Source organism: Equus caballus, chromosome 24 (genome assembly GCF_041296265.1).
Source record: "Equus caballus isolate H_3958 breed thoroughbred chromosome 24, TB-T2T, whole genome shotgun sequence".
NCBI classification, from domain to species: Eukaryota; Metazoa; Chordata; class Mammalia; order Perissodactyla; family Equidae; genus Equus; species Equus caballus.
Window position 1 is genome coordinate 57,811,059 of NC_091707.1, and position 23,143 is coordinate 57,834,201.

Consider the following 23,143-nt stretch of genomic DNA (forward strand, 5'->3'; position numbering starts at 1 on the left):
CCTCCCACCTCCTCTCATGTCTCTCCTTGTTCCCTACCTCTAGATGCCAGTGATTTCTATATGTCTGCTTCTGTAAAATCACAACTTAATTTTTATCTGTTTCTTAATTTGGGTCTCATGTGTGAACCCCCTGTATGTGTGTACATGTTTTTCTAGGAGGGGTGGTTTCATCAGATTTTCAAAGAGTTCTTTGTCTTATATATATAAAAGGTAAAGAATCACTAGTTTATTAATCAGTAAATGGTACTGGGGCTGGCTGGTAGTTATCAGAAAAAAAGTAAATTTGCATCCATTTCTCTCGTCTTATACAAGGGGAGATTCCGATTGGAATGAAGATATAAATATAAAAAAATAAAGCTGCAGAAATATTAAAAGAAAACATGAGATATTTTGCTTTTAACTTGGACTAGTGAAGGTCTTTCTAACTATGGCCCCAAACACTAAAAGCCCTGAGAAAAAAGATTTGACAAATATGACTAGTACAGAAAAATCGCATTTCCATCTGGTACATCCACACCATGGAATGCTACTCACGCTAAAAAGAAACAAACTATTGATACATGCAACAATTTGGGAGGAATCTCAAGGGAATTATGCTGAGTGGAGGAAAAAAAAAAATCTCAAAAGGCTACATAAAGTTGATTCCATTCATATCACATTCTCCTTCTTCTTCTTCTTCTTCTTCTTCTTCTTCTTCTTCTTCTTCTTTTGAGGAATATTGGCCCTGAGCTAACATCTGTTGCCAGTCTTCCTCTTTTTCCTTGAGGAAGATTGTCGCTGAGCCAACATCCATGCCAATCTTCTGTTTTATGTGGGATGCCGCCACACTGTGGCTTGGTGAGCAGTGCTAGGTCCACGCCCGGGATCCAAACCTGCAAACCCCAGGCCACCGAAGCAGAGCGCGTGAACTTAACCACCACGCCACCAGGCCGGCCCCCATATAACATTCTTGAAATGACAGAATTACAGAGATGGAGAGCAGATTAGTGGTTGCCAGGTTTTAGGGAAAGGGGTTGGGGTGGAAAAGAGGTGGCTGTGGCTGTGGCTGTGAAAGGGTAACCCACAAGGTCCTTGAGATAGAACTGTTCTGTGTCTTGACTGGTGGTGGTCACATGAATCTGCACATGTGATTAAAGTGTGTGTAGAACTAAATACACAGAGGCACAAATGATTCAAGTAAAACTGGAGAAATCTGAATGAATAAGGTCAGTGGATTGTGTCCATGTCCGTTTCTATTCAGAATCTCAAATCTTAAAATTAAAGGATTTTGTATTTTCTAAATAGAAATAAAAGTTTCACAGTAAATCAATAATAACACTAAAAGTTCAGAATATCATTAGACATCTCATGATATTAAGAAGAAAAATAAGCATTAAGGGTAACATCATTCTATACTTGGTTCTTTGGTTTATATGTTAAAATTGCCAAACTTAAGAGCTTAATTCTTGTCCTCTCATAAATAAAATCAAACCCTTATTTACTTTTAACTCTGTTCCAAATAGTTTTGCCATTTAGATTTTTGTCTGAGAAGTAGCTTTTCTGCACCCCACCCTACCCTCTTTTAGACCTAAAATGTCAAGTCTCTTCTACTGTAGACTAAGTGATGAGCATTTGGTGCTGTTCCTTAAGATTACCACTGGACATCGTATATAATGAATATACTAGGTATCTTCTTTATTTCCAAAGTCCCTTAAAGTCTGAATCTCCTGTGCTACTATCGGAGTCTCCAGATGGTTTATTCCAGCACATCAGTTAATTGTTCACCCAAGATGTCCCTAAGTACACCCCTCTTGTGGTGTGACTGGAAACCTCTGCCCACTTCCTCTCTGTCACTTGCATGGGGAACATGCTTTCCTCTCTCTACTTGTATCACCTTTCCCTGTCTACTCAAATTCCTGTTTATCTAGAAGATTATGAGTGCTTTAAAAAAGATCCAAGATTGGGGCTGGCCCCATGGCTGAGGGGTAAGTTCGCGCGCTCCGCTGCAGGCGGCCCAGTGTTTCGTTGGTTGGAATCCTGGGCATGGACATGGCACTGCTCATCAGACACGCTGAGGCAGCGTCCCACGTGCCACAACTAGAGGGACCCACAACGAAGAATATACAACTATGTACTGGGGGGCTTTGGGGAGAAAAAGGAAAAAATAAAATCTTTTTAAAAAAAAAAAAGATCCAAGATAAAACTTCAAAAGAAAGGCCCATAAATCTGTACTGTTCTGTCCCAAAAGGTGAAGGCATCTCTTGTACAAAGGATGTGATTCACTCAGATGTACCAGGTGAAGCAGTTCATTCTGCATGATGTGTGTGCATCAAGTTCGTTTGATGAGTTATCTGTACAGTAACACCCCCGAAGATGTTTCCAATGGACACCTGTCCCTGAAGGTGTTTCCAAAGGACAGCTGTACAATCTTATTAATAATAATAATAAAAACTTTAGAAAGTTAAGAAGTAATAAGTGGAATTGCAAAATTGAATTCATTGCATAGGGAAAACATTGTACATGAATGGGAAACATCTTAGAGGATTTTACTGTCTTATATTTTCTTAGATGAATAGCAATCTTAGGTCATCTTACAAAATATATTTATTTCCACAGAATAAAATGTGAAACTGTATTCTCACTTTTAAAAAGCGAACTCTTTATTTTAGCTGGACCAGCTATTCCTTCAGTTGTGGCGTATCCGAAAAGGAGTCAGACCAGCACTGCGGATAGTGACCTCAAAGAAGATGGAATTCCCTCCCGGAAATCAAGCAGTAGTGCTGTTGGAGGAAAGGGAATTGCTCCAGCCAGTCCCATGCTTGGAAATGCCAGTAATCCCAATAAGGCAGATATTCCTGAACGCAAGAAAAGCTCCACTGTCCCTAGTGTAAGTATTGTTGCACTGTAGAGCTTTTCTAGGATTGTAGGGTTGAAATGATACAGACATTTTGCGCCAGTGTTCTCGTCTGCCTGGAATGCCCTCCCCACTAGGCCACCATGCCCAATCTCAACCTGTAGAGATCACTTGCTGCCTCGAAGGGATTTCTTGTTGAGCCCTATCCTACTAGAGGAGTGGTCAGATCCTTTATGTCAAGGGCTGTTCCTAGTTATTCTACAAACATCTACCGAGCTTTAGGTTGTGTCAGGCACTGAGAGATGCAAAGACCTCATAGTCTAACAGAGGAAATAAATAAAACCAAATGATGACAGTGCAGACAGGCGACTGCAGACAGAAGCCTGATGGAATCTGTACAGGGCACTGGGAGGTCTGCCTGCCTGTGAGCCAGGGATGTGGTGTTTGCATTGTATCTTCAAAGGGCTCTAACGATAAAAAACGTTGACTGAATCCTTAGGATGTGCCAGGGATCGTGCCAAGTGCTTTTCCATGTATTAGCTAAATTTTAAGGTGAAGAAAAGTTAGGTAACTGCCTAAAATTACAGTGCTAACCTGAATCCATCTCTTGATCCCTACCCTTAACAAAATCTTCCTAGTTAAGTAGGTAGTACTTGTTAAATTAAATTGAGTCTATTGAGTTTCAGAAACTTTTCCATGAATCGAAATGTATTTTGTCTGACCTAACATAGTAATTATTATTCTTAGCACTCCTAAAGTAATTTTAGAAAGAAATTGCAGAGAATGAGCAATCTTAAAGATATTCTGTAACCACGTTTTTCCCTACAAAGTTAACAATGACACAGCCCTCCCTCCGCTCCAGAAAAACCCTAGAGTGAGCCACCCATGTGGAAGTTCTGCTGCTCCCTGTGGGAGTTTTGCATTTGTGCCATTCTGGGGATAGGGTTTCATAAAGGAGCCCAAAGAGTTTTGTCTGCTCCATCCTCTGACCTTGTGCTTTATCAGAGTAAACCCTGTGTGAAAGGGTTTTTATTTTGGCTTCCTATTGCCATCAAATTGGATTGTCATACCATAGCCCTGCAATTTAAATTCAGCCTCCAACATTTGTTGACAGTTAGCAGAGGAAGGTGAGGACCTTCCTGCCTTCTCTGTTCTGTGCCTTCATAACTTTCATCCCTATCGCCCTACTCATCTGCACACTGATCTTTTGAAAGTATATCCTGAGCATTATCAGTCACCCATATTTGATTATTTATGAAGGAAAAAAGAAAGATTACTATAATTTTCTCCTGTTAGTCTTCAGGGTTTACCTGTACATGGTCCCCTCATGCTGTGCTTAAAATTGTTCTTATCTGATAAAATTCCTTAGTTGTGACTTGTTCCTTGCTTTTTAATTTTGAAAGTATTAACTTTTTAAAGCTTGATGTGAAATTCACGTGACATATGGTTAACCATTTTGAAGCATACTGTTCAGTGGCATCTAGTACCTTCCCAGTGTTGTGCAACCACCACCTCTCTCTGGTTCCAAAACTTTTTCAACACCCCAGAACACCACCCTGTACCCATTAAGTAATCACTCTCCAGTCCCTCTTCTCCCATCACCTGGCAACTACTAATCTGCTTTCTCTCTTGTTGGATTTGCCTATTCTGGATATTTCATATAAATGGACTCATACAATATGCAGCCTTTTGTGACTGACTTCTTTGACTCAGCATAATATTTTCAAGGTTCATCTGAGTTGTAGTATGTATCAGTGTTTCATGCCTTTTTGTCTGCCATAGTTTATCTGTCTATTGATGGACATTTAGGTTGTTTCTACCTTTTGGTTATTATGTGTAATGTTGCTATAAACATTTGTGTACAAATTTCTATGTGGGCTTATGTTTTCATTTCTCTTGGATATATATCTAGGAATGAAATTGCTGGGTCATATGGTAATTCTATGGTTAACTTCTTAAGGCACTGCCATACTGTTTTCCACAGCAACTGCACCATTTTACATTCCTACCAGATATGAGAGTTCTTGTATTCCACATCCTTGTCAACCACTTGTTATTTTCTGCTTTTTTATTACAACTGTCCTAGTGGGTGTGATATAGCACTTCATTGTGATTTTGATTTGCATTTCTTTAATGACCGGTGCTGGTCAGCATATTTCCATGTGCTTGTTGGCCATTTGTATGCCTTCTTTGGAGAAATGTCTATTCAGATCCTTTGCCCATTTTTAAATTGGGCTGTTTGTCATTTTTTGGTTGAGTTATAAGAGTTCTTTACGTATTCTGGATATTAAACCTTTACCAAATATATGATTTGCAAATATTTTCTCCTATTTTGTAGGTTCTCTTTTCACATTCTTAATAATGTCATTTGATGCCCAAAAGTTTCTAATTTTGATAAAGTCCAATTTAACTGTTTTTTTCCTCTTGGTACTCATACTTTTGGGTGTGTCATATCTATGAATCTCTTGTCAAATCCAAGGTCTTGCAGATTTACCCCTATATTTCTTCCTAATAGTTTTATTGTTTTATATTTATATCTTTATTTTTATTACTTTTTACTTTATTTGTGTATTTACCTTATATTTATAATCCTTTATAATTTTTTATTTTGAAAGTATTAGCTTTTAGGGCTGGTCCTGTGGTGCAGCAGTTAAGTTCACATGTTCCACTTTGGCGGCCTGGGGTTTACCGGTTCGAATCCCAGGTGCAGACATGGCACCGCTTGGCAAAGCCATTCTGTGGTAGGCATCCCACGTATAAAGTAGAGGAAGATGGGCACAGATGTTAGCTCAGGGCCAGTCTTCCTCAGCAAAAAGAGGAGGATTGGCAGCAGATGTTAGCTCAGGGCTAATTTTCCTTCAAAAAAAAAAAAAAGTATTAGCTTTTAAAAATGTGGATCTCTCTATCTTCCTACTTTGTGTTCATCAGTAAATCCATGAGTTATCACTTTATGGATTATTACAGCCAGCTTTTCAGAATTCCTCTGCCACAACCATTTTTCATTCTTTCTGCCAAGAGAGAGGGCAGAGACTGCTGCCTCCACCCCCTTTTCTGATCTTTTGGCCAGTACTGTTGATATTTTAGTGTAGGTTTATCTGAAAACTGTTTGTTTATTTAGATGAAGGGTTTTTTTCCCCTCATTACATTATACTTAGTTTGACAAAAATGCCTTCTTCTTTTAATAGAGTAATACAACATCTGGCGGAATGACACGGCGAAATACTTACGTTTGCAGTGAAAGAACCACAGCTGATAGACATTCAGTAATTCAGAATGGCAAAGAAAACAGGTATGAAATTTCTCCTGGTTGCAAGAAAATTTGTTTGTCCCAAGAGAAATGGAGGCATGTTAGTTACTTCTCAGTTTTTATAATAATAATTCAAATAGTGATGGTAAGTATTCCCCAACGGTAAGTTAAATTTGAATGCAAATTTTTAACGAGATACTAGAATTCCAAATTTCTCTCATTGTCCAGAACTTGTCCTCCTGGCTAGCTGTGTATGATGATTGAAAAGGTTGAGTTAAACCAGGGAGCTTTCCCAGAGGAGATAGATAGTAAGCTATAGTTTACATGTAGAATAGTGAATAGGGAAGTGGAGATTATTTTGGGCATATTAGTAACTTGAACAAAGGCTGAAAGGGGTGTGGGTAAGGACCTGAAGCAGGGAGCCAGGTCTCTGGAGGATATAGAACACGAGGTAAGGTGGACGAGCCTTCAGTTACAGGTCAGCAGTTTGCCAGAGGGGCCAGGTGGACAAAGTAGTAACATAGGCTCCACCTTAAAAGAGATACAGTTGAGAATCCCAAAGAAATAGAGAGTGCAATCTTCTGAATGATTGTAATCTGGTGAAGAGTCAAGCATACATAGGATAAATGTGATTTAAAATGCTAACAAAGTATTATGTCAGTAAGGAGTGAGCCATATGCAAACAACTTTTGGGGTTACAAAATAAGAGAGAGTTAGAGTCAGAAAATCGCAATTAAGTAGATCTAGAGACCATGGGGTAGAGTTAGTTTGGGGGGAGAGAAAAAAGAAAAGTTGGATTGGTAGAGTAATTAAATATATTCTATATAAAACAAATTTCCCAGGCTAACATGGATTTTCCTTCTTTCCTTTTGAAAGAATAGTATATAAACTAAATTCATAGTGGTGAGATATAGTCAAAGTGAGCAGATAAGGTTCTAGAGTAGAAATCATAAAGTAAATTCACATCATCTTTCATTGTCCCTTGACCTCTTGACTTGAACATTGTTTGATCATGTCACATTCCCATGTCTAGCATGAAAATTGTTTCTTTTTTTCTGACATTTACTTTCTGAAGTTGCATTGTAAGTTTTCTTTTTCCTTTAGACTTCATTAGTCACATGACACGTTTGATCATTAATTGCTATGACAGCCTAAGCAAAGATTCATCTTTCCCCTTCCTCCTTTAAAACCAGACTCTTTATCATTTCCCTTTTCCACAGATCACTTAAGTTTGAATTGATATGAAGGTAAAAGCTTGTTATGTAAGATAGTGTTGATTTTTCAGTGAATTTTTTGAAATATTTACATTCCGGTGTTCTCTTTTCTGATTCCTGTGTGTGTATTGTTTTAACATTGTCTTTTTCCTTATGATAAAAAACTATTAATAACTTGAGTATAGCAACTGGGCTAGATAGCTTACAAGTAGTGATTGATATATTTATTCCTTAGTAGTAATCTATTCTCTGGTAAACTTTCTTTCGTTGCAGTTACATTCTCAAACCTATCAAATTGCTTGTAGTTCAGAGTGATTTAATAGAAGACGTCAATAGAAGACTTAATTAGAAGTTTCTAATATGTTAGGGGTTTTAGTCGATAGAACTAGAAAGATGTAGTCTCATGACCCTTCTTCTTTTTACAAATTCTTCTAATTGTTGCACTGTCAGATTCCTTTTGAACTTAGAATGCACATTCTCTGAGGTACAGATTCAGACTCTTTAGGAGTTTGTTAAGACCAACCTCCCCCGCTTTGTGTCTGTATGTGTGCATGACATGCTCTTCTAATTCTCCTTCCCTACAATTATTCAGTTCACTCTTTGGAAATAGTTTTAAGAATTCTCTAACTTCTTTGGAGTCATTACCTGTCTGTGTTCTACGTGCCAACACCTTCCTCGTGAGGGCTGACTCCTCCTTATCCTGACCTGTTTGCCTCTGTTAGCATCAGTCATTTAAATGCTTTGCTTTTGAAAGTGTTGTCCGTATCTCATATCAAATAGAGCCTCAGGGGCAAACCACAGAAGACTGGGGCCTAAAATTTTAGTAATATCTCTTTTCTTTTTCTTTCTATCTTACAATTGAATTGAAAAACTGGAAAATTACTGGAGATTTGAGTGCCAAGCTAATGGTCATATTTTTTACTTTCAGTTAAGGCACCAAATGTGACAACTTTCTCATCCTTAAAATAGATGCTTGAGTCATAAATTAGATACTCAGATGACTTCTTAGGCAGATCGTTGCTTTTTCTTCTACATACGTATTTTATTCCTTGACTAAAATACTAGTGAGCTACAGGATGCCTGGATCTATGTTAACTTCTGAAAGAAGGACATTAATTTCCACTTTTAGCCTTGAATATGTTGAACTTTTTTCTTATATATGTGAGTATTTATGCAGAATTCCAACATAAGGATGATCACGACTAATAAAACCTGTATGAAAGTTTAAACCAAAGCCTGCATGTCTTAAAAACCCTTCTTCAGCTGTCTTCAAGTCCTACTTTGAACATGGGGTGATGTTTTAAAAGCCTCAGCAAGTGTATTCTCTTTATTGCCACAGGCAATATAATTGATTTTTAATAAATAGTTTTTTCATTTTAAAATTAATTTTATTGATTCTTACTACTGTAATCTTTCTGCTTTATCAGCTTCACTGTGTGAAAAATAAAACTAATCATTGGTGTCTGGGGCTGGCAGAGGTGTAGGTTTTGGCAAATTGTCTCTTTGGCAGGGGCACACATGACTAGTTTTCTAAGTAAGACTGTTTTGAAACCAGACCTGCTAAAATCCATTGTACTTTCTGCTGTAATCCTCCTGATTTAATTATTCGACCTTCTTCTGATGTCAGTCTCTGAAAATGGCCCAGTTCCAACATTGACTAACAGTCAGTATAAACTACACGGGAGAAGGTGTAATTATATCTTCAGTTGTATGATTCTGTCAAAATCACGTAGATTTATAATGAGTCTTAAACCACTTAGCACAGACACTGACACATAGTGCTCAACAAATACTGGCTTTCATTATTATAATAAACAGCTCTGATATGAATGTGAAGAATTTTCTCTTTTTTTCCTTTTTTTTTTTTTTTTTTTTGGTGAGGAAGATTCACCCTAAGCTGACATCTGTTGCAAATCTTCCTCTTTTTTTTTTGGCTTGAGGAGGATTAGCCCTGAGCTAACATCTATGCCAGTCTTCCTTTATTTTGTATGTGGATCACTGCCTCAGCATGGCTGGTGAGTGGGTAGGTCCACACACAGGATCTGAACCCATGAACACAGGCCACCGTAGTAGAGTGCACCAAACTTAACCACTATGCCACCAGGCCAGCCCTGTGAAGAATATTCTTAGTTTACACTGACTATACCTAATCTCTCAACTTAGTAATGTTGCTAACCAAGCCATATAACATAGACACTCTGTCCTCTTTCATATGCTTTTAGATATCTGTGGGAGACTATTGAAAATGTGTTCATTTGAGGAACCCCAAAGAAGCAGGGTGATGTTGTTATAATAAAGCACAACAATCTTTCCAAAGAAGTTTTAGGTATTTGATATCATACGTAAAATTTTAAAATTATAAAGTGGCTCTATTATTTTATCCATTTATCCACTTGTCCTGCATCAAGACACAGGGATTGAGCAGAGAAGGTTTGATCATAGTTAACACATGTATCTTTTGGAGTGTATTTTTAATTCTGCTTTTGCCCAATCAATGAGCATGTTTTGAATCAGCAACCAAAACATTTCATGTCAGAATGTTCTGATACAGGATAGGTATCATATCAAACAAATTGAAAATACCTGTCCTTTAGTAACCATAAGTGAATTAAGAGTTTTTAAAAAAAAAAGAGGGCTGGCCCTGTCGCTGAGTGGTTAAGTTCGCGCACTCTGCTTCGGTGGCCCAGGGTTCACCAGTTCGGATCCTAGGCGCAAACATGGCACGGCTCATCAAGCCATGCTGAGGCGGCATCCCACATGCCACAACTACAAGGACCCACAACTTAAAAAATATATACACCTATGTACCAGGGGCGCTTTGGGGAGAAAAAGGAAAAATAAAATCATAAAAAAAAAAAAAAAAAAGATGATCAGACATAAATATCAAGCAGTTAGGAAGATTAATATGAACTCATGCAACATGAATTTTAAGAAACTCATTATTTCTGTAAGTTTAGGTTTAAAAATGGTTCTTCCTTGGACCCAGAACTACTGAAAATGTAATGCAGCTTATTTAGCTTGTTGTGGGCTAGTCTCTGAAGTAGTATCATTATCTTTAACACTTTTCTGGAGGGAAAATTTTGTCCAGCTTTCACAAGAAACAACTTGATGAACTTCCAAAATATGCGACCAGTTGTGATGTTGGGATTGTCTATTATAAACAAAATTTTTGTGAGTTTGATTGTACAAACATGAAATTCAGTAGTTACTGAGTTTACTGTTTCCTTAATCAATGTGCTAGGCCTCCTGTAGAAATCAAAAAAACACATTTGTTTTCTTGCTTTCTTTGTGTAATTCTTGATATGACATGGATTAAATTTCTAAAGAAATAATTCACTTAATTGCCTTTAAGCTTAGTACGTCAAAAAAATTAATAATTTGTATTGAAAATATCAATTTACACTTCCTTTCTAGAATGGTCTCCAACTTGAAGGAGGGTCACTTTTTTGCTCCAAAGCCTCTGTCCAAACAGTCTTGCCATGCTTGTCTACCTTGTAGATGTTGCCTATACTGTCCCACCAGTGAGCATTGTGCTTTGCGGGGAATAGGTGGAACGTCTCCTTGCTTGGTATGCTGACTAAAAGCCTTTCCTTCTCCAGAGTCTTTGGAACCATATATTCTCCAGGGAAAAAGCCAAACACCCCAACCTCCCCTTCTTCTCTCCTTTTCTTAATGCATCCATTGATTCCAGCTCCTCATTTGAGCAAGAGGAATGTCAGCAGCTGGGCAGGGGTTAAAGTGTGTTGACCCTTGACCTGTCCTGAACAGATAATAGAGCACAAAAGACAGTTGTATTTGTCTATAACTTGTTAATAAAGTAAAATAATATAGTATATGTATATGTATGTCTGTATGTATGTATTGGGAACAACCAGGCATTTCTTCAGATAGTTGAATCAGTTAGGACTCTGTGTGTTGCAGGTGACAGAAAGCTGGTCCAAACAAGCTTAAATTTAAAAAGTTATCTCTTGAGTTCCGATATAGTCCAGAAATAGAGTCAGGTCCGTCTAATAGTTCTGCTTCCTCTGTAGTAGTTCCCTGGTTGGGCTCGGCAGCATCAGACTTAACTTCTTCCCACACTCAGCTCTGCTCAAACAGAAGCCCTGGGCTTGTCTCCTTGGTCTGTGTTGGTCTGGCTCTGGCCATGTGCCTGGCTCTAAACATGTCATTAGCCGGGATAGCTGCGAAGGTCTGGGGTGGAATCAGCAACGTCTAGAGCCCAGGAACCTGCTTCCCCCAAGTATTGTTGCCACAGGAAAAGAGTGGGTGCTAAGTGGCAAAAACACAAAAGTGAATCTATTTTTATCTTTATGAGACATTTGTTTCCAGTTCTGTGACTATATTAGAGCCACTCTCCCAAATCAGGGCAGAATTCCCAAACAAAAATGCGGGGACAAGCAGATCTTCTTGAGCAATGTATTATAAAGACCCAGCTCCCTCATTTTAGGACTACCAGAATTCTAGTGACTCATTTCATTAACTTACGTTTTCAGTTAGGAGAGCATTTATTGAGCACCTGCTCTGTCTGAAGACTTTCTGCTGACACTGAGGACACGCTGATGAGACTGTGGGCCATGTTTTCAGGGCGCTTAAGCAGGGCAGGGTCACCATGATACAGTGTGGTGTGCCACAGCAGGTGCATGCACTAAATACACGGGAGGAAACGATGAACTCCTGATGTGTGAGGGTGTCAGGGAAGAATTCCTGGACAGGATAACCTCTGGGTTGAATTTTGATGAAAACAGGAAGATGCCAGCTCTCCAGGCACAGAGGATAGTTCCTGAAAAAGTTTTTGACCTGATGCATGACCCAGGGACCTCACATCGTCAGGAGAGCCAGAAGGTTGAGTTTTGTGAGATAACAATAGAAGGTAAAGCTTGGAGAGCTGGCAGGGGCCAGGCTGTGAGTGCCTGAGGATGTGACTTGGATGCCACAGTGAGAAGTTTAAACTTGTTCCTGAAGTTGCAGTGTGCTTTTGTATAAGCAGATGAGTGACAAGGTCAGGTTTGTGTTTTAGGAGTTCACAGCTTTATGGTACACAGATTGGAAGGTATGCCCGTGAAGGCCAGGACACCAGTGAAGACAGATGCTGAGTAATGGGCCTGTGAGAGAGCTGAGGCTCTACACTAAGACCCTGGGAGTAGAAGTGGAGGGTAGGAAGTTGACACCAACCAGGTGTCACAGTGGCTCTGGATATGGGCATGAGGCGGAAAAACCTGATGGTTTCTAGATTTCAGGCTTTAAAAGGATTTCTGCAGAAAGAAAGACAGTGAAAGAGTATGATCAGAATTCTAAATCCTTGATTATCCTTAAAGGAAAGAAACTGCCCCTTTGGAATTCCAAGGACACAGTGACTGAGCTGGAATTAAGGAGTAGCCTGGTCATAGTGAGACTCATGTAGGTAGTTTTGTCCCGTAGCTATGTTTGCCAGGTGAAACTGCAGACTTCCAGCCGTTTCTCTTGCTGTTTCTCTGTCTGTATACAGTTAATTTGCTCTTATAGTTTTCCCACCTGAAAAAGGGGACTCTGTTGACCCCTTAGGAATTTTGACTACTGTGTATAAAGAAGTCAATGTCCTTTGAGTAGGAGGATTTTCAGCTATATTTAAACAACACATAGGATACTTTGATAACAGCCAGTCACTATATGCATAATTTGACTAGTCCATTTAAAATATTTCAGTGTGCTTTGGGAACAGGTTAAGAGCACAGTGTGCTTATGTTATCGATTGACTTTACCACTTTGATATGAATGGCGACATCTTTTTTAGCATAAGCTTTATACCTAGCTCGGAAGACATTGTCCCTCTTGCATAAATAATCAAACATGTAAAATGTTATTTTCTTTAAAGCTAATAAACTTTTTAAATTACTGTTTGAAAAATAGATACAGGTTAGCAGCTGCTCCAGAATCCCCAAAACAAGTTTAAGAGATTTTTATTCTTTGACAAAAATGAGATGGTTTGGGGAGGAAGGTATGTGCTTTAAACAACAGGTTGCTCTTATTGTCACTGGTCCATCATACTGTTGTTTCTGCCTTTGCCTGAACCCAAACCCCCTCCCAGCCTGACAGAAATGTTCGCTTACGCAGCTAGCCCTGCCTCAGTTTGTACCACATCTTCCACCTGTCGGCTGAGACATCAGAAGTCGATGTCCATGTCAGCCTCTGGGCACCCCAAGATGATGTTACCTCCAATAGACAGTGAAGGAGATAACTTCAAGGCTATGTAAGAACAATGCACATTCCTTGTGAAACTAATGTGTACCCACTGCTTCTTAATTTTGTGCTGTGGATTATAGTCCAAGATTTTGTTACAGTTGTCCACAAAGTGTCCTTCTTGTGTGTGGTTTCAGTTAAGCACATCCTGTCTCATGGTGTCCTTGGTCATCTGTGTGTGTCTTCATGCCTTATGCATACTACAAAGGGTGTAAGAAATTCCCCCTCCTCTCCAAGTTGCTTTCAGCATGTGGAATTTTATACTTAGACCTTTTGTGTGCTTCCAAAACTTTTTAGTTGCCTGTTCTTCAATTTCACCTGCATAGCCTTTTATTTCTTTTATATTTGCAAGGTTCTCTGCATGTAAGCAATTTGAGAGGGAAGCAAAGGAAACAGCTTGAGTTAGCCATTTTTTGTTCTAGAATTTCCCTGCGTTAATCTTGTCCTTGAAAATACGTATGTACTCTTTCCTTAAACTCCATGAGGCTTTGTTTCATTAGATACTATTCCTTTGGTACCCTTTCCCATTTAACTTACCTTTTGTTCCTAAGTCCTGTAAAATACCCCTTGGACCTGGATTTATTATAACTGCTTTTCTCCACTGTATATAAAAGATATATTGTGATTGTAAATCTTTGTGTGCCATGTTTGCCACAGAGCCAGGATTTTGTGAACAAAGATGTAAGAATTTATTACTTTCTGATCTCGTAGCACTATTCCTGATCAGAGAACTCCAGTTGCTTCAACACACAGTATTAGCAGTGCCACCACCCCAGATCGAATCCGCTTCCCAAGAGGCACTGCAAGTCGTAGCACTTTCCACGGCCAGCCCCGGGAGCGGCGAACTGCAACATATAATGGCCCGCCAGCCTCGCCCAGCCTGTCCCATGAAGCCACACCATTGTCACAGACTCGAAGCCGAGGCTCCACTAATCTTTTTAGTAAATTAACTTCAAAACTCACAAGGAGGTAAGTGCCAGGCGGCGCTGGTTGTTTGGAGCAAATGCAAGAGCAAAAAGAGAAATGTCTTCTCCTCTGTTGTGTGAAGCCACTGCCCAGATGCTGTGCATTTTGTCTTTAGCTCATCTGTTTCTGGTTTATTTATCTAATTTTGTACTTGAAAACCTCTTAGAATAGAAATTACAAAGTTCAAAGTCTTTTCACAACACTCAAAGTTCTGAAGCACTTGGGAGGTTGTTGTTCTTTAATTATTGTTCCTTTTGATTACACATCTCTCCACAAGGCATGTAAACTGCAGTTTAGCAAAACCCTAGATCCACTGTAGGCGGGGGCCTGGCGCTCTGTAAGCAGTCCCTGAAGAAGACATTATACAATGTAATCATCCCCAGACACAGAGGAGAGAGATATTTCCTCGTCTCTCATTTCATTTCATTGTCGTTGAGGAGCACTGAGTTTCTTAGAGTCTAAATCTTGAAGTTTCTCTCTGTTGGTCTCAGTAAATTATAGTGAAAACAAGGTAACTTTCTTAATTGCTGTAGTTTTGGAGACAAAGTGCCTGGTTTATTCTTAGAAAGAAACTAGTATCTGGTCATGTATAAAATCCTTCATGTGTCCAGCAGACTATCATTTTGGGCTTTGGGAAATCTCTAAGGGTTCCTGAGGTGCTTTAACTTTGTTTCCATAATCTAGTCTGGAGGTTGCAAAAGCCTAGAAACACTGACTGCTACAAGAGAAAAAAGAAAAGATACCACTTTGCACCCACCATAAGCAAATAGCCCAAGGCATCTTTAGCCAGGGCCACACCCAGGAAACCTGAGAACCCCTGCAGTTCCTGGACTCCCGGAGGAAATTCTTTGAAATTAAACCTCACTATAGATTAGTATGTGCAAGGTTTGTCTTCAGGTTTGTCTGTTACAGACCTTCTTCATCATCTTATCTTACTCACAGAACAAAGGTAGGGTCTTCTCAGAATCTAAAATGATTGATGCCCTCGTCTTTGTTTCTCTGCACTCCCTCTGGCCCATGAGCCTATACTGCTCTGTTTCATGCCATCTTTGTTATTTAACCTGCAAGCTAAGTACCACTTTTCAATCCCCTTATTTCCTCCAGTAGTTTTATTTTATTTTAGAGCAGTCATCTAAAACTTAGACGAGTCACATTTAACTGTCTTTCCTCAGATGATCTGTTTGTTGTCAGGGCATTGAATACCAGATTAGGGAGGACTTCTGATATTAGCATTGACTAGAGGTCACAGGAGTCAAAAGGTTCCAGTCTACCCTCTTATTCTCTTCTGAACCCCTTTGCTGAGACACCCCATTCCAGACTGGGCAGAAGAGCAGAATCGTCTATAAAGGGCCTTGCCAGGTTTGGGGCACCCATTCGTGACCAGCGAGAGAGAGAGTGAATTCAAGTCTGGTGACTTCCAGAAGAATTCATTCCTTCCTTTCAGAGTTATCCCATGGCCTATGCCAGGCTGCCCTGTCCCCCAGTTCCTTCCTCGGGGACTAGGCTGAAATGGAATCTGCTTCTGAAATTTGAGTGGTAGCAGATGGAGCCAGGTATCATTCACCTGGCTGATTACCTGCCTGACCCTGCTTAATATCAACTCATGTTTTGCCCTCTGAGCCCCAAGCACAACAGGGATGTCCAGTAGTCAGGTCTGTCTAAGCTTTAGTTAAAGGACAGTCAGTTTTGTGACTCTTTGGTCTATAACAGGCTCTTTAAATAAAACCTTGCACATCATTAAAATTCTTCAGTCTGTCTCCTTTGTGTGCATTTTTTTTTGTCATCTTAATATTATCGGTGATAAAAAATAATATCAGCTGCCATTTATTGAGTGCTTACTAGATGCTAAGTTAAATAGACATAGATGTATAGATATACTCGTTTTACATATATAAATATGTATGTGTGTATACACACACATTTTCTCTCACATACTCATTTAATCTCCACAGTCTACCCTGTGGAGAAGATATTATCCCAGTTTCATAGAAGAAATAGGTGAGGTTCAGAGAGATTAAGGCACATGTTCAAGATCCTACGGCAGAAATGTGCTGAGCCAGGTCTGTGGCTCCAGAAGAAGCCCTTGCAGCCGCTCCCTTGTGCTCCCTTGTGGAGAAAACCGTAAAGGACTGTTGCAGGCAGGAGCCCTTTTCCCGCATTTTTTAATTGTATGTATTCATCTATTTGAATTGAAATTGGAGACTGAAGTTTCCTATTAAAACAAAAATTCTAGGGAGTGCCCTTGTATTTGCTAGATAGGATGCTGCCTGAGTCATGAATTGCTTAATGAAACCAATTAGATCTTCAAAAGAAAACACAAAAACAAAAATTCTAGGGTATCATCTTATTTTATAATTTCCAGGCGATTTCCACCCCTAAATTTTTGCAGAAGGATAGTCTTTTGTTTGGTAAAGTTTGCAGACTGAGGTCTGTAGTCTCCCTTCAGTTGTAGACAGTTCATTCTTAAAAACAAAGTCCTTGCTGCTGTGTCAGCCTTCTTATCCTCCCCTGACGATAATTCCTAGGATTACAGTTCTAGTGTCTGAAAGTCTCAGGTGTTTACACTTAGGTGCTGCAAAGGAGAGTGACTGCCAGTGACTTGGTGGGAAGAGGTCTGGCCTCAGAAAACCCACACTGCTCCTAGCCCTGCCCTGGACATGTGTGGCTTGGAGAGCTTGGGCTCTGCGGTGCTTTGCAGTCAGAAGAAGCAAGGCTTTCCCTTTCTGGGGCCAGGCCTAGTCTGCTTGGGCACTCAGTGCCACCTGTACCCTGGAAGCAGAGCGGTCCTGGCATGGATGCAGGGACTCTGCACCCGAGATTCATCCGTGTGGCCCCAGGCACAGAGGGAGGGCCTCAGTCCTGCAGCTTCCTCTCCTTTATCCCTTAAGGGATTCATGGGAGGAAAAGTTAAGAAAGAGAGTCCTGTGGTACTTGACCAATAACCCTGACTTTTCTCAGGTTGAAAATTTGAAAACAAAAATACATTTTCAAGACCTTTTAGTCAATTTTCAACTAAAATAATCTTTTGAATAATACTGCTTTATATTTATGCAGTGCTTAATTATGTACAAAATATTTTCACTTATTATCTTCTCTACTGTGCATAACCCTGCTGTGTACCACTTTTGATCTGATTATGAAAGTGGCTGGCAGTTATCTACCGTAGTTAGATATTTTTTAAATTGCTCAGTATCTGGAGCAATGCCAGCGTTATCCCAAATTAGGGGGGAAAAATCCAAGGAATTCATTAATTCGGTCAGTCACTCAGCAAATACATGTGAGTGCCTGCTGGGTTCAGTTGCAGAACTGGGTTTTAGAAATGGTTTGATGGGCCCAGCCTGCACTTGCCTGGGAACGCTGATAGCATGATAATACAAGCCTGAGTCATAGTTGGAAATTTTTTTGTCAGATTCTGTTCAATACAACCTAAGCATCTTCTTAAATTTTCTTAATAAGCAGAGTTACTACTTTTAAATACAACTCTTCCAGTTTAATACATAAAACATAAAATGCAACCCCCTCTGTTACCTTGTCATTTAGTTTTCATTTTGATAGCTAAAACTCTGAAAAGCCTACTTCATTTTAAACCCTAAGAAGTTATTTTTTTTCCTCAAAAAGTGATTTTTATCATACCACTGTGACAGACATTCTGTTAATATTTAAATCATATTCCTAAAGTAATGATTCTCCTAATGGTTAAACGTTTTATAATGAAATTTTTAATGTTTTTTACAAAGATGAGATTTTTGTTCATAAGATAATTCTGAAGAAAATTGAGAAATGTTGTTACTAGTACATTGCAAATGACTTAAGTCATTTCTTTAACACAAGATGTCGAATTTTATTATCTTAAAGTATATCCATCTGAAGATCCTTAGTAAATTTGATTACAGCCAGTGGCAATATTTACTGCTGAATTTTTTCTTACGAGTACAGATTTTTTATATTTCTAATTAAAAGATCACATACTCTGGGCCAACCTGGTGGTATAGTGATTAAGTTCACGTGCTGCCTTTTCGCAGCCTGGGGTTTGTGGGTTCAGATCCCCAGCACAGACCTACGCGCCACTCATCAAGCCACGCTGTGGTGGCATCCCACATAAGAAAATAGAGGAATATTGGCACGGATGTTAGCTCAGGGTGAATCTTCATCCCCCCAAAATAAAAAGATCACATACTCAATTACCTGCAATAATTTTACTTTTTCAACAAATGTCACTGTTTTATTGTTCATTGGCTAGAAGAGGAGCCCTGTTTTATTTGTTGTTTTTCTTTTTCTCTGTAATTGACTAGATTTTCTCTTTAATTTATGTAAGTCATTTTTGTTAATTTTTTTTTTTGGCTTAATTTCTTTTAGAAACATGTCATTCAGGTTTATCAAAAGGTAGGATTTATGTATACACATTTTTTTTCAATCCTCACCCCAAAATGGCTCCTGCAATTAACATCAGGTTTGGCTTTCTAGCCCTGTTTTTTTCCTTTAAAACTAAACTTTCTGCTGAGAACTAAATACTTATTTCTTTGAGAGGAAACTGTGGGAAGAGATAAATTAACTGTCGGGCATTTTTAAAGGGACTGTGGCACCCCTGTAACAAGAGGCCTACGCATGCTCTGTGCATTTTCTTTCTTTGGTAGAATTATTTAGCATCCAAATAATTCTGTCTTTACTAATAACACTTAGCATGCTTCTGTTTGAAGAATGAGATGTTCAGTAACATTAATGTACAATTCATGATTAGCCTCAGGCATGCAAAAGGTAAGTGGTAATTGTGTTAGTCATCATTTTTTATTTCACAGAGGATTGAATTAGCAAAAGACTTTAAAATGACAGGGAAATTAGTTGATATTCTGATGCTTGAAACAAGCGTAAAATTCATGCTTACAGCCTCATTCGGTTTGGGTTTTTCTGAAATTAAGATGTGAACAGCTACATAGCAGAACTGTGTTAATATTTTCAGAGAGTTGAAAAGTAAATAATATTCTACCTAAAGCCACTTTCCACCAACCACTGGAGAAAGCATATCTCATTATTTTTACTTAAAGCACCGTAGTAAATGTTATTCCTACTAGATGAATACTTTTGGATGTTGGCAGTCAAGAGAACAAAAAAGTTGCTCACTGTCTTGGAATGCACACATATAAGGCAGACAATCTGCCATTGAGGCTGCATTGTGCCTGTGCCGCTCAACTCACTGTAAGGCCAGGCTACGGTTTTTTATGGTGATGAAACCAGTGGGTCACTGAAGGGCTTTGTTAACATGAGCTCTTTATCAAAAACTGTGGGAAGAGTGCTTTCTTCCTGTGGGAAATTCCACCCCGTGATTATTTTTTAATTGATCTTCCCAGTTGCCAAATTTTTCGTTGGACAGAAAATTTTATAATTGAATGTAGAATTCAACTGATAGAATTCATTTCCTTTTAATTGGAAACCCATTATACTTTGGGGAAGTGATTTAAAACGTCAAAATAACTTCATTCAAAGGCCATGAGTGTGCTCAGACTCCAGAGCTGGGCAGGGGTTCCTTTTGTGTGTGTGCAGCCAGACTCCTGCATGGCCTGCGTGGATACATGAAGAATAGTCGCTGGTTGAGTCACAGCTGTGAGAGTAGGAGTTTTAAAATAAGCTCATCTGGTGAACAAAAAGTGCTTTGTTCATTTTATGATGTTTGTGTTTGTATATGGGTGGTCATGTACTGGTATGTAAGATTTCTTTTCTCTTTCCCACTTGTCTGTGCTTCTACATTCTATTCGTTGAGGCTTCCAACTGAATATGAGAGGAACGGGAGATATGAGGGCTCAAGGTGAGGGAAATGATTTTTACTTAAAATATTTTATAGATATTTACCTCATTTCTGTTGCAGAGGCAACACTCTTTTCTGAATATTCTGCGTCATATTCCTGCTCTCAATGGAGGATTGCTTAGTTAGGTCAGCATTATGTGGTTCAAGAAGCGTATGTGTGTCCCTGCTGCTGCCTCCCTGGGGGCCTGGGCCCACACGCTATGCTGTGCCCTGGTGGCCACATGAGGGCGTCGGAGTCCCGCTACCACCCACTGGTGAAAGGCTTCCAGATTCCAGCCTCACCTGGCTTTACATTAGTATTTGGGTGTTAAAATACACGTCTCTCCTACCTAGGCACTGACAACCTGAAATACGAGGTCTGGGAGTCTGTAGGAGCACTCTGGACGTGTCAGTGACTCTTAGCATGGTTCTAGTCTCAAGGAATGAAAACAGAATATTAAGTATAATTTTCGTATTTCAAATTAGTTTGGTTTTTTTTTAAGAATGATTATGTAGGGGCTGGCCTGGTGGCATAGTGGTTAAGTTGGGTGTGCTCCACTTCAGCATCCCAGGTTCGGATCCCAGGCATGGACGTACACCACTCATCAAGCCATGCTGTGGAGGTGTCCCACATACAATATAGAGGAAGACGAGCACAGATGTTGGCTCAGGGTCGCTCTTCCTCAAGCGAAAAAGGAAGATTGGCAACAGGTGTTAGCTTAGGGTCAGTCTTCCTCACCAAGAAAAGAAAGAAAAGAAAAGAAAAAAAGAGAACAATTATGTAGCCAAGTGTTTGTGGGGGTTTTTTGAGGAAGATTAGCCCTGAGCTAACATCTGTGCCCATCTTCCTCTACTTTATATGAGGGACACCTGCCACAGCATGGCTTGCCAAGCAGTGCCATGTCCACACCCAGGATCCAAACAGGCAAACCCCGGGCCACCAAAGCGGAACATGCAAACTTAACCGCTGTGCCACCGGGCTGGCCCCAAGTGTTTTGCTTTCAAATTTTGTATAGCTGTCACTGGGATTTGGGGGTAGGGGCAATCACCACATAAGCTCAGGACGCTGTCATATTTCCTGATCTCTTCCACTTGTGTCCTTTTTTATACCAGTCACCACCATGCTGTTTCAGGTCGTTGGTAACTTATTTGCTCTCTTCCTGGTCTTTCTAAAGCACAACTCTGATCATACGACTTTTCTGAATGAAAACCTGCAGTGGCCCCAGTGCCTGACTGACTATGTCCATGCAAGGCCCTGTGTGGCCTCAGAAGCCCCAGCTCCCTGCCCCACCCCCCAAGTTGAGACAGAGCGTTGGGGTGAGAGGAGCCAGGCAGCATTCCCACCCCTGGGCCTGACCATCCCAGCCTTGAGCAGGTTCTAGCTGTCCTGAATTTGTTCCCCATCCATGATAGGACCGAGCTCCTGCTGTGATGAGGATCAGGTACAGTGGGCCTGCCCATGCAAGTGCTCAATAAAGGCCAGCAGCTGTTGTGGGGTGACACTTTGACCCCGGTTCCAGTCTGTCTGTGCATTTTATTATGCCCTAAACACTTTCTGTGCTTTATATACCTCCTTGCCTTTGCTTATGATGTTCCCTCAACACACAGAAACTCTTCCCCAACCTCTGTCATGTTGTTGAAATCCCACAGGCTCTTCAGAGCTCTTCTCAGATGCCCTCGTCCCTCATGATCCCACCCTGCCTTTCACTTGCACTTCTATTAGCCAGGCCCCACCTCCATCTGTGCCCCTCTAGCAGGCTGCCATATCTTTCCTGTCCTACTGCTGTTTGCTTAGGTTACAATCTTCCCTTCCCCCACTCCAACTTAGTTTGAGAACTTTTGCTAATTTTCGTAACTTAGCAACTAACAGCATTTTATACATAGGAAGCTTCCAGTCAGTTTTGGTGGATGTAAACCAAATTGAATATTTTCCTAGCAGGTTGGCAACAGGGAGAGCTATGTGCATAGTAAAACCTATGACCCACCTTCAGCTCTGATGAATTTGCCGTAGGATTAAGTATATTTAACATACCTATACTGGGTGTTTTTAGTGCACAAGAATGTTAGGCATTCATCATCCTAGTTAAAGCACCCAGATGCACACATGAGAATGTAAATAACAGTTTGCGGCAATAATGATGAAATGCCTTGGAACAGTAAGATAGTAGATGCCTGTTCTTGGAGTTTCTGAGAGAGCTGTGCCTGGACCCCACTGTGAAACCACTTCGTGGATATTGGGACCACAGCTTGCATTTTGTGAATCCATACAGTTTGCATTCAAACTGGTGGTTTCAGTGCTCAGTAGCAAATAAGCCTTAACATTTCATTTTTCTATTTCAATAGTAAGATAAGGTCATCTAAGAATTCCTTTTAACTGTGAAATTAGAAGTTTAAATTAGGGGACCCCGGTGGTGCAGTGGTTAAGTGCGCACGTTCCACTTTGGTGGCCCGGGGTTCACCAGTTCGGATCCCTGGTGCGGACACGGTACCACTTGGCAAGCCATGCTGTGGTAGTGTCCCACATATAAAGTAGAGGAAGATGGGCACAGATGTTAGCTCAGGGCCAGGCTTCCTCAGCAAAAAGAGGAGAATTGGCGGCAGATGTTAACTCAGGGCTAATCTTCCTCCCAAAAAAAAAGTTTAACAAAATACAAGGAAAAATATCGATGTGGGTGGAGGGGACTGAGAGAATGGCCCACCCTCCACCCAGTTGTGCACACAGCATCTGGGGCCATTTGCAGAGAAAGCGATTTTGAACTGTGTTGAGCCACTGGTTATCCAGAGTTAAAAGTTACAGTGGAGGTTATCATAATTGAATTAAAAAGAAAAACTGTGGTAGAGGGGAAGCAGCCAGGCCGAGCAGGATCAGAGGCTAGCCTGCTGACCCC

At 40.1% G+C, this 23,143-nt stretch overlaps 1 protein-coding gene across 18 annotated transcripts in view; it reads left to right on the plus strand.

Annotated features, from left to right (window-relative positions):
• The window catches only part of MARK3 (microtubule affinity regulating kinase 3), a 103,379-nt gene that overhangs the window by 78,877 nt on the left and 1,359 nt on the right, over positions 1 to 23,143 (plus strand). For 4 of the 18 annotated variants that reach the window (XM_023628470.2, XM_023628463.2, XM_070249317.1 and 1 more), the window contains 6 exons: positions 2,649 to 2,866; positions 6,019 to 6,122; positions 13,359 to 13,520; positions 14,222 to 14,479; positions 18,833 to 18,859; positions 20,232 to 20,276. In XM_023628470.2, coding sequence (XP_023484238.1) covers positions 2,649 to 2,866; positions 6,019 to 6,122; positions 13,359 to 13,520; positions 14,222 to 14,479; positions 18,833 to 18,859; positions 20,232 to 20,276 — 814 coding nt within the window. The remainder of the gene's footprint in view (positions 1 to 2,648; positions 2,867 to 6,018; positions 6,123 to 13,358; positions 13,521 to 14,221; positions 14,480 to 18,832; positions 18,860 to 20,231; positions 20,277 to 23,143) is intronic. The other 14 variants (XM_070249314.1, XM_023628466.2, XM_070249313.1 and 11 more) reach the window with 7 other exon arrangements.